The sequence below is a fragment of the Macaca mulatta genome, chromosome 4 (assembly GCF_049350105.2).
Source record: "Macaca mulatta isolate MMU2019108-1 chromosome 4, T2T-MMU8v2.0, whole genome shotgun sequence".
Taxonomy (NCBI): Eukaryota; Metazoa; Chordata; class Mammalia; order Primates; family Cercopithecidae; genus Macaca; species Macaca mulatta.
In genome coordinates this window covers 181,626,362-181,636,305 of record NC_133409.1, presented here as the reverse complement: position 1 = coordinate 181,636,305, position 9,944 = coordinate 181,626,362, and the positions used below count along the sequence as shown (strand labels likewise).

Below are 9,944 nucleotides of genomic sequence, written 5' to 3'. Positions count from 1 at the left end.
GAGGGACGAGAGTTGCAGCCTAGGAAAACCAGGTGCCAGGCCCTGCGGGGTCCTACGCCGGCGGCGTGGTCTTCCCCAAGCCTCCTTCTCTAGAGACCGGGTTCCCAAGGGACGCTGTGGCGGGATGGATGGGCTGAGCCGGCCTTCGGGGCCCGGCGCGGGCAGAGGCGCCGCGGAGACTACGCCTCCGACGGCAGGGGGCGCTCGTAGCACGCGCAGTGCCCGGTGCGGGCGCCCGGGACGGCTGCCTGGCCCCGGGTTCCCCCGCGCGGGACCTGCCGGGGTCTGGTCCCCCAGCCTGAGAGCCCCCGTCTGGGTGGACCAAGCGGCCTCCGGGCGTCCACATCGTCCCTTCTTCTACCTACGCATGCGGGGAAGCGGCGGGGAGCCTGCGGAGGGCGGCCTGGGAGCAGAGACCACCGGGTCACCAGTGCACGCGTCCGGGCGCCCACCCACTCTCGAGGACCCGCAGTTCCCGGCGGCGTCGGCCCTCAGGCCCTCAGGGGAGGCCAGCGGCACCGAGCCAGGTACCGGCCTTGTCCCTGCCCTGAGAGGTGCAAACGCCGGCCCGGCCCAGGGCCCTGGGGCTGCTGCCCAAAGGTTCAGAGTGGGGGGCGGGGGGCCGAGCGCGCCTTACCCGCAGCAGGCCCGGCGGTGCGTCCGCGTGGTGCTACTCCCCGACCCGGGTGAGGGACTTCGGAAGGAAGGTCCCAGGGCGCAGGGCTCTGCCAAGGGAGCCCTCGGAAGGAAGGCTGGCGGCAGCCCGGGCGCCTGGGTCCGCTGCGGCGCGGGGCCGGAGACCCGGGAACAGCCCGCCACCTGCAAGGTTGCAGCCCACCTCACCACGCCGGCGGCTCCGGAGCTGTCTGTGGGTCTGTCTCACGGAGCAAAGCCCTGTCTTCCGACACCCGTAGCCAAGGCGCGTCCATGCAGGCGCACACGCCTTCCGCTCCAGCCCCAGGAAGGCGCTTTCGCCCTGCAGTCCTCCGACGGCCGGCGCCCGCCGCACCCTGCGCCGCGCACCCTGGCTCTGGCAGATTCTGGGACCTGGGGACTCGCCCGCCCTGCGCGGCCCGCCCCCCCACTCCGCCCCACAGGAGCCCAGGTTGGGAGGCTGCGGGGCCTCTGCCCTCCCAGGCCGTGGAGTGCGGCGGCCGCTCTGGGTCCGCTGGGGACCTGGATGGGGAGAAACTGGAGCTCGTGCGTGCACACACGCACCATTTGTTCTTTCCGATCATCTATCCCTTTACAAATTTTATTTTTATTCCGGATTGTTAATGCAAGGTGACAGTTTGAATCTCCATTTACCTCTGCCTGAACACAGGCAGCCCTGAGTCTTTTGAAGCCGGGCACCAAAGTTAAAGATTCACTTCCCGCATTCCCTACGGCCCCTTCTTGCAGCTTAGCTCGGCTCTGAGCCCCCGAAACGCCCTTCGAGGCGGGGGCTTTTCTGCAAAGGGGCGACAGGTGGGCCATCCCGAGGCGGGAAAGAGCAGGTGTTGGCTGACTTTCTCCTGGGTGAGTAAATAGGGGAACCGCCCATCTAGGGGAGTTAGGAGATGACATTAAATTATCCCGTCACACAAACTTCCCGTGGAGGTCTGCCCCTAGGAGGGCAACTATCGGATTAATCCAATCATGTAGACAGGCAATATGGATCACTTTGTCTTTAAAACAATCGAAAACCAAACGCTCTTTTCGTTTATTGTAGAAGTTATTTTTCTACTAGGGAGGGGGCTGAATTGGAACTGTGCTGACTGTGCTAACAAAACCTCTACTTGAAAATCTCCTAGCTAAGGAGTATCTACCCAAGGTCGCGGCCACACAGATGTTCGGTCCCCACTCCTTCCTCCGCTGAAAAGTCGCACCGATGACAAACGTTGCCTGCCGGCCTGGTGGTTTGAAAACGAATACCGGGCATTGATACCAGGATATCCTCCCCTACCCTTGGGCTTCTGGTCTAAGCAAAGGAGGCCAAGTGGAGAACTCAGACAATTATCTAAGTAGTCTAAATAGCTCAAAGACACCCCCAAGCGGACCTTGCTCCAGTGGTCTGTGATGGCAGCCCAGTGGGCAGTTTTCTAGTGGCCTTCTGAGGTTAATTGCCTTAATCTTCCACTTTGTCTCCCTCAGCAAAGGGAAAGATGCTGAGGCAGCTGTGGACTTGCAGCCTCCCTCCTGTGTGTGCAGAGCCCCCAGGAATCACTGACCCGAGTGGAGCAGGAGAAGCGCTTTCCATCATGTTCTAAGCCTGCCTTTTCTGTTGTCCCCTAGGTCCTGGGCCAGGTGGAGCTCCCCCTGAAGCTGGTATCCTACCTGCCCTCGCCTCCCCACTCCAGCCCACAGTCCAGCTTTCAGGGCTGAACCCAGAGCCCAGAGGATGGAGAAGCCAGAAAGCGGGGAGGTAAGGGAGAGGGCGTCTAGGCACACCTCAGAGGTGACTGGGCTGTGTCGGGGACAATCCGCACTATAAGAGCCGAGCTCACACCCGGAGCTCACACCCCTACGGAGTGATTTTTCGGGACTGCCCCCATCCCGATCTCCACTCCCTCTACTTTACTTGAAAAAGAAAAAGAAAGAGAGCGCCTTCTGGCTCCTGGTGACCCGTATTTAGGACACCATCCCATCCCCCAGCACACACATTCCTACAGTGTCACCTGGTCCCCAGTCCGAGCATTTCCTGGAGTGCTCGCCACATTCCCCTTCCTGGTGCTTTTCTATGGTGGGGCCAGGGGAGACTTTGTTTTGAACATCGCTGTGACGTCACTCCCCCTCCTCCGAGCTGAGCACTCCTCGGTGGGTCCTGGGAATTGTTGCCCGGCCTGCTGGGGAGGGGCGGAGTGTGGGCCGAGGGAGGGTTCCACCAAACATCCATTACCGCTGTCGCCTGCGGGGCCTTCAGGCTGCAAGTACGTGAGGTGTCAGAAAAGAAGCCGAAGGGTTCCTGTGGGGGCTCTTTTGCCAAATGAGTCAAGAGATGTGCGGAAGAGGATGATTGAAGCACCCCCTGGAGTAGCAGAAAGGGGCATCAAAAACTGTAACCTGAAAATAAAAACTTTAACCTGTTCCCCCAAAGACTTCATGTGTGCGTGTTAATGTTCAAATAACACCACTAACAACAAAAATGAAATAAGTGCTTGAAATACAATCAAGTCGCTTACTGGAGGCTTGCTTCCGAGTAAGTTTATAAAACACAAATGCAAATATCTTTTCTTGGCGAATATGCAGAGCTAAACCAGTGGAAAGTTGATCTTGATAAAACCACATCCCTCCATTTTTTTTCGCATGCCAGATACTAATTTCACAACGGCAACTTTTATACCCAAAACAGAGAGCTGAGAACACCGCTGCAGTTCGATTTGCAATTTACATAACAAGCTGTTTACACTTCACTGGGCCGATGGAGGGAGGAGGCAGGGAAGAGCAGGAGGCGACAGGCTGGTGGGGGAGGGGGCGGCGGGGCACAATTGCCTGTTGCAAAACTCGGGGCCGAAGGCGTTTCCCGCATTCGGAAAACAAAGCATCCGTAATCGCTGCGTTCATCTCCGCGCACCGCTAGCAGTGCAAAAAGCAGCTTAAAGACCGAATTCACCACTTGTTGAGGTGTTCAAGGAGACCACTTAAATCTCCTCCAGGCTGAAGCCAGAGCACTGCTTAAAGCCTCGACCAAGTGCGCTGATAAGACCTTCAGGGTGCCGGGCTGGGGGCTGAACACGAATTAAGTGTTCAAGTCGTGGGGCTTCACCACCACCCTCGCCCCTGTCTAGTGTCCTTGGCAACCAGCAAGTACTGAGCCTCCTGTTGGTGCTTCTCCAGCCCACCAGTGACTTGGCCTGCAAACCACCTGGAAAAGGAGCCTCCAGAGACCCCGGCGCACAGCAGGCCAGGAGGCAGCGGCCCCGGGATTCAGAGCAACCTCGGGGCAACCCTCCCTCCTCCAAAGGCTAATTCCAGAAGAGGCAGGTCCTCTTTTCTTCGATGTCAATGTCCATCATGAAACAGTACTTTTTAAATGTTCAGGTGACACGGAGATGCGCCTGCTACACGTCAGCATCCTTCACATGTAACAGCCGAAGCTGCAATTTGAATTTTCCTGCCAACGTGAGGAAGCCGGGATTCGAACAGGGGAGACAAAAGGGGCCCCGAACATGTCCTTGGAGTTAACAGATGGTCGGAAATCATGGGGAGCGGAGCTGTTAAATGCGTCACGCACGCTTCTTTGCAGTCTCCTGAACTCGCCACTTCCCCCAGCTTCTAGTGAACAACTTGGGATTCAGCCTCCGGGAGGGTCTCTCCTAAAGTCGCTAAAATGCAGAATCGCCGTGCCGGGGTCGCGGGGGAGGCCTGGCTCTTTCCCGGTCCTTCGTTTCTTTCCCTCGTTTCTCTTCTTCCTGTCCCATTCCAACCACCCAGCGACGGCAAATCTCAGGCCTGTGCACAAGAAGCGGGGGCCCTTCTGTGCGTATCCCCCCAGAATCCTTGAACCGCCCTCCAGGTGCGATCCTGTACGTTCTCCCAGACACACCCGTTATGTCTGCGAGCCGGCAGCCCCGCGCATGTGGAGATGGAGACTGGCCTGGGGAAGCGTTAAGCTCTTAGACATATTTATTTGTTTCTTGTCATCACACCTGCTAATGTCGCCGAGCCCGCAGCCTGACCCCTCATCTCAGCCGAAATGCGCCTGACGCAATCAGAGGGGGCGGCGGCGAGGCGGCGGGACCCTCGCGGGAGAGCAGGGGCGCGCGGGGAAGCAGCCGTGCTCCCGCAGCCCTTGCCGTCCGCACCCTCAGGCCGCCAAGGGCCCCCCGGGGAGGGGGGAGAGAAGCAGGGCGGCCCGCAGTGGGGCAGGCTCATGCTTCGCGGGTGAACGGCCGTCGGAAACTCCCAGCAGGGCCCCGCACCCCTTGCCTTAATTTCGACTGGGGAGGGGTCATGGAGGGGGGCCAGATGGGCAACGAGTCTTCTTCCCCACCGCGAACAGGGCCTGGCTGTGACCGAGCCCTCAAAATCATGTCCTTTGTAGCCGAGTTCAGGACAGGAGAACCTCCAAGTGGAGAAAAGCCGGAGACGTCAAAGACCCGAGTGAGACTGACGTTGGAGAAGGGAGGGAAGGGGCTGCGGGAGAGGAGAGGCGGCGGGGAGGAGAGGCCGGGGCGACCCCAGGGCTGGCGTCGGCGGGGCGGGCGAAGGAATGGAGCGAGCCAGCGCGAGGCGGGGCGGAGACGCCAGGGCCATTCGGGAGCGGTGGACGGAGGTAGGGTCTGCACGGGGCCCGGGAGGACCCAGGAAGTCTGCGCGAAGAGCGGGCGTGGGTCCGCAGGGCCCGGGTGGGAGGTCTGCCGGGCGCCGGCGGCGGGCAGGTGGACTGCGGGGGGCGAACCGACGGCGGGCCGGGCGCCGGCGCGGGCGCAGGGCCGGGGCCCGGGCCAGGGCGGCCGGCGCGCGTGTGGTCAGCCCCGCGGTCCTCCGGCCTCCGGGAGCGGGCCGGCAGGGCTCGGCCTCCGGCTCATTCAGAGGCGGTTCTCACCTCCCATTGGCTGCCGCCGTTGGCGGGGCGGGGCCCCGCTGCCCGGAAAAAAGTGTAACTGCGTAAAAAAGTCCTCGCCTGGGTGACGGATGCTCAAAAGTTCAGAAGTTTTCCCAATGCTTCCTTAAGCGGTTGGCGCGCGAGAGACCGAGAAAAGGTGACGCGGGGCCCGGGCAGGCGGCCGGCGCGCGGCCCCCCCCGCCCTGGTTATTTGGCCGCCTTCGCCGGCAGCTCGGGGCAGAGTCTCCTGGAAGGCGCAGGCAGTGTGGCGAGAAGGGCGCCTGCTAGTTCTTTCTTTTTGTCTGCTTTTCCCCGTTTGCGCCTGGAAGCTGCGCCGCGAGTTCCTGCAAGGCGGTCTGCCGCGGCCCGGCCCGGCCTTCTCCCCTCGCAGCGACCCCGCCTCGCGGCCGCGCGGGCCCCGAGGTAGCCCGAGGCGCCGGAGGAGCCAGCCCCAGCGAGCGCCGGGAGAGGCGGCAGCGCAGCCGGACGCACAGCGCAGCGGGCCGGCACCAGCTCGGCCGGGCCCGGACTCGGACTCGGCGGCCGGCGCGGCGCGGCCCGGCCCGAGCGAGGGTGGGGGGCGGCGGGCGGCGCGGGGCGGCGGCGAGCGGGGGCCATGCAGGCGCGCTACTCGGTGTCCAGCCCCAACTCCCTGGGAGTGGTGCCCTACCTCGGCGGCGAGCAGAGCTACTACCGCGCGGCGGCCGCGGCGGCCGGGGGCGGCTACACCGCCATGCCGGCCCCCATGAGCGTGTACTCGCACCCTGCGCACGCCGAGCAGTACCCGGGCGGCATGGCCCGCGCCTACGGGCCCTACACGCCACAGCCGCAGCCCAAGGACATGGTGAAGCCGCCCTATAGCTACATCGCGCTCATCACCATGGCCATCCAGAACGCCCCGGACAAGAAGATCACCCTGAACGGCATCTACCAGTTCATCATGGACCGCTTCCCCTTCTACCGGGACAACAAGCAGGGCTGGCAGAACAGCATCCGCCACAACCTCTCGCTCAACGAGTGCTTCGTCAAGGTGCCGCGCGACGACAAGAAGCCGGGCAAGGGCAGCTACTGGACGCTGGATCCGGACTCCTACAACATGTTCGAGAACGGCAGCTTCCTGCGGCGGCGGCGGCGCTTCAAGAAGAAGGACGCGGTGAAGGACAAGGAGGAGAAGGACAGGCTGCACCTCAAGGAGCCGCCCCCGCCCGGCCGCCAGCCCCCGCCCGCGCCGCCCGAGCAGGCCGACGGCAACGCGCCCGGCCCGCAGCCGCCGCCCGTGCGCATCCAGGACATCAAGACCGAGAACGGTACGTGCCCCTCGCCGCCCCAGCCCCTGTCCCCGGCCGCCGCCCTGGGCAGCGGCAGCGCCGCCACGGTGCCCAAGATCGAGAGCCCCGACAGCAGCAGCAGCAGCCTGTCCAGCGGGAGTAGCCCCCCGGGCAGCCTGCCTTCGGCGCGGCCGCTCAGCCTGGACGGTGCGGATTCCGCGCCGCCGCCGCCCGCGCCCTCCGCGCCTCCGCCGCCGCACCATAGCCAGGGCTTCAGCGTGGACAACATCATGACGTCGCTGCGGGGGTCGCCGCAGAGCGCGGCAGCGGAGCTCGGCTCCGGCCTTCTGGCCTCGGCTGCAGCGTCCTCGCGCGCAGGGATCGCACCCCCGCTGGCGCTCGGCGCCTACTCTCCGGGTCAGAGCTCCCTCTACAGCTCCCCCTGCAGCCAGAGCTCCAGCGCGGGCAGCTCGGGCGGCGGCGGCGGCGCGGGGGGCGCGGGGGCTGCGGGCGGCGCCGGGACCTACCACTGCAACCTGCAGGCCATGAGCCTGTACGCGGCCGGCGAGCGCGGGGGCCACTTGCAGGGCGCGCCCGGGGGCGCGGGCGGCTCGGCCGTGGACGACCCCCTGCCCGACTACTCTCTGCCTCCGGTCACCAGCAGCAGCTCGTCGTCCCTGAGTCACGGCGGCGGCGGCGGCGGGGGAGGCCAGGAGGCCGGCCACCACCCTGCGGCCCACCAGGGCCGCCTCACCTCGTGGTACCTGAACCAGGCAGGCGGAGACCTGGGCCACTTGGCGAGCGCGGCGGCGGCGGCGGCGGCCGCAGGCTACCCGGGCCAGCAGCAGAACTTCCACTCGGTGCGGGAGATGTTCGAGTCGCAGAGGATCGGCTTGAACAACTCTCCAGTGAACGGGAATAGTAGCTGTCAAATGGCCTTCCCTTCCAGCCAGTCTCTGTACCGCACGTCCGGAGCTTTCGTCTATGACTGTAGCAAGTTCTGACACCCTCTCAAAGCCGAACTGAATCGAACCCCAAAGCAGGAAAAGCCAAAGGAACCCATCAAGGCAAAATCGAAACTAAAAAAAAAATCCAATTAAAAAACAAAACAAAACCTTGAGAATATTCACCACACCAGCGAACAGAATATCCCTCCAAAAATTCAGCTCACCAGCACCAGCACGAAGAAAACTCTATTTTCTTAACAGATTAATTCAGAGCCACCTCCACTTTGCCTTATCTAAATAAACAAACCTGTAAACTGTTTTGTACAGAGACAGCAAAATCATGGTTTATTAAAGGACAGTGTTACTCCAGATAACACGTAAGTTTCTTCTCGCTTTTCAGAGACCTGCTTTCCCTTCCCCCGTCTCCCCTCTCTTGCCTTCTTCCTTGCCTCTCACCTGTAAGATATTATTTTATCCTATGTTGAAGGGAGGGGAAAGTCCCCGTTTATGAAAGTCGCTTTCTTTTTATTCATGGACTTGTTTTAAAATGTAAATTGCAACATAGTAATTTATTTTTAATTTGTAGTTGGATGTCGTGGACCAAACGCCAGAAAGTGTTTCCAAAACCTGACGTTAAATTGCCTGAAACTTTAAATTGTGCTTTTTTTCTCATTATAAAAAGGGAAACTGTATTAATCTTATTCTATCCTCTTTTCTTTTTGTTGAACATATTCATTGTTTATTAATAAATTACCATTCAGTTTGAATGAGACCTATATGTCTGGATACTTTAATAGAGCTTTAATTATTACGAAAAAAGATTTCAGAGAGAAAACACTAGAAGTTACCTATTCTCCACCTAAATCTCTGAAAAATGGAGAAACCCTCTGACTAGTCCGTGTCAAATTTTACTGAAAGTCTTTTTGTTTAGAATTATTCTCCTGCAGCATCTTCTGCAAAATGTGCTATATAGTCAGCTTGCTTTGAGGCTAGTAAAAAGATATTTTTCTAAACAGATTGGAGTTGGCATATAAACAAATACGTTTTCTCACTAATGACAGACCAGGATTCGGAAATTTTAGGCCCATGAATCAGCCGCGGTCTTACCACGGTGATACCTGTGTGCCCAGAGATGGGACTGTGCGGCCAGATATGCACAAATATTTGGCTTGTGTATTCCATATAAAATTGCAATGCAAATTACACATCCCTGTGCGCCAGATGCTGAATAGATTTTTTCCTGTTAATTTCAGTCCTTTATAAAAGGAAACATAAACTAGTTTTTAAATGTATGTATATAATTCTCCCCCATTTACAATCCTTCATGTATTACATAGAAGGATTGCTTTTTTAAAAATATACTGCGGGTTGGAAAGGGATATTTAATCTTTGGGAAACTATTTTAGAAAATATGTTTGTAGAACAATTATTTTTGAAAAAGATTTAAAGCAATAACAAGAAGGAAGGCGAGAGGAGCAGAACACTTTGGTCTAGGGTGGTTTCTTTTTAAACCAATTTTTCTTGTTAATTTACAGTTAAACCTAGGGGACAATCCGGATTGGCCCTCCCCCTTTTGTAAATAACCCAGGAAATGTAATAAATTCCTTATCTTAGGGTGATCTGCCCTGCCAATCAGACTTTGGGGAGATGGCGATTTGATTACAGGCGTGGGGGGGCTTGCAGTTTGTTTTGGAGATAATACAGTTTCCTGCTATCTGCCGCTCCTATCTAGAGGCAACACTTAAGCAGTAATTGCTGTTGCTTGTTGTCAAAATTTGATCATTGTTAAAGGATTGCTGCAAATAAATACACTTTAATTTCAGTCAAAAACTGCTCTACGTGGCCTGTGATTCGCTCGGTCCCCTCCCCCAGGGTCGTAACCTAATCGCCGGGAAGATCGCAGCGGCGCTGGCGCGGGTGTCTCTCTGGGGCAGGCCGGCGGGGGGTGGCCTCACGGCCCCGTTTCAATCTCTCTGGGCTGTCGCGGCGCTAGGTCCCGGGGCTGCCTCCCGCTTCCTCGGGTTACAGCCTCTTTCGGGGCAGGAGAAGGGGAGGGGGTGACGGCGAAGACTCCCCCGCAGTCTGCAGGAGTTTGGTGTCTTTCTCCACTTTGGGGAGCCGAGCGAGGAGCTGGGATTGGCGGACAAAGGCCCGCGGCCGGAGTGGGGTGTCGAGGCCCGGAAGGGGAGCTGCAGCAGGTGA

General features: G+C 59.2%; 1 protein-coding gene across 1 annotated transcript; it reads left to right on the top strand.

Annotated features, from left to right (window-relative positions):
* The first annotated feature begins 215 nt into the window (after window positions 1-215).
* FOXC1 (forkhead box C1) lies at window positions 216-9,572 on the top strand. The gene is made up of 2 exons (XM_078001361.1): window positions 216-527; window positions 2,275-9,572. Exon 2 carries the CDS (start codon window positions 6,144-6,146, stop codon window positions 7,797-7,799), a length of 1,656 nt encoding a protein of 551 aa, XP_077857487.1. The 5' UTR covers window positions 216-527; window positions 2,275-6,143; the 3' UTR covers window positions 7,800-9,572.
* Window positions 9,573-9,944: the final 372 nt, after the last annotated feature.

What these genes read in the sequence shown, in the direction of transcription:
- FOXC1 (XM_078001361.1), top strand. Translation starts at nt 6,144, where the DNA reads ATGCAGGCGCGCTACTCGGTGTCCAGCCCCAACTCCCTGGGAGTGGTG.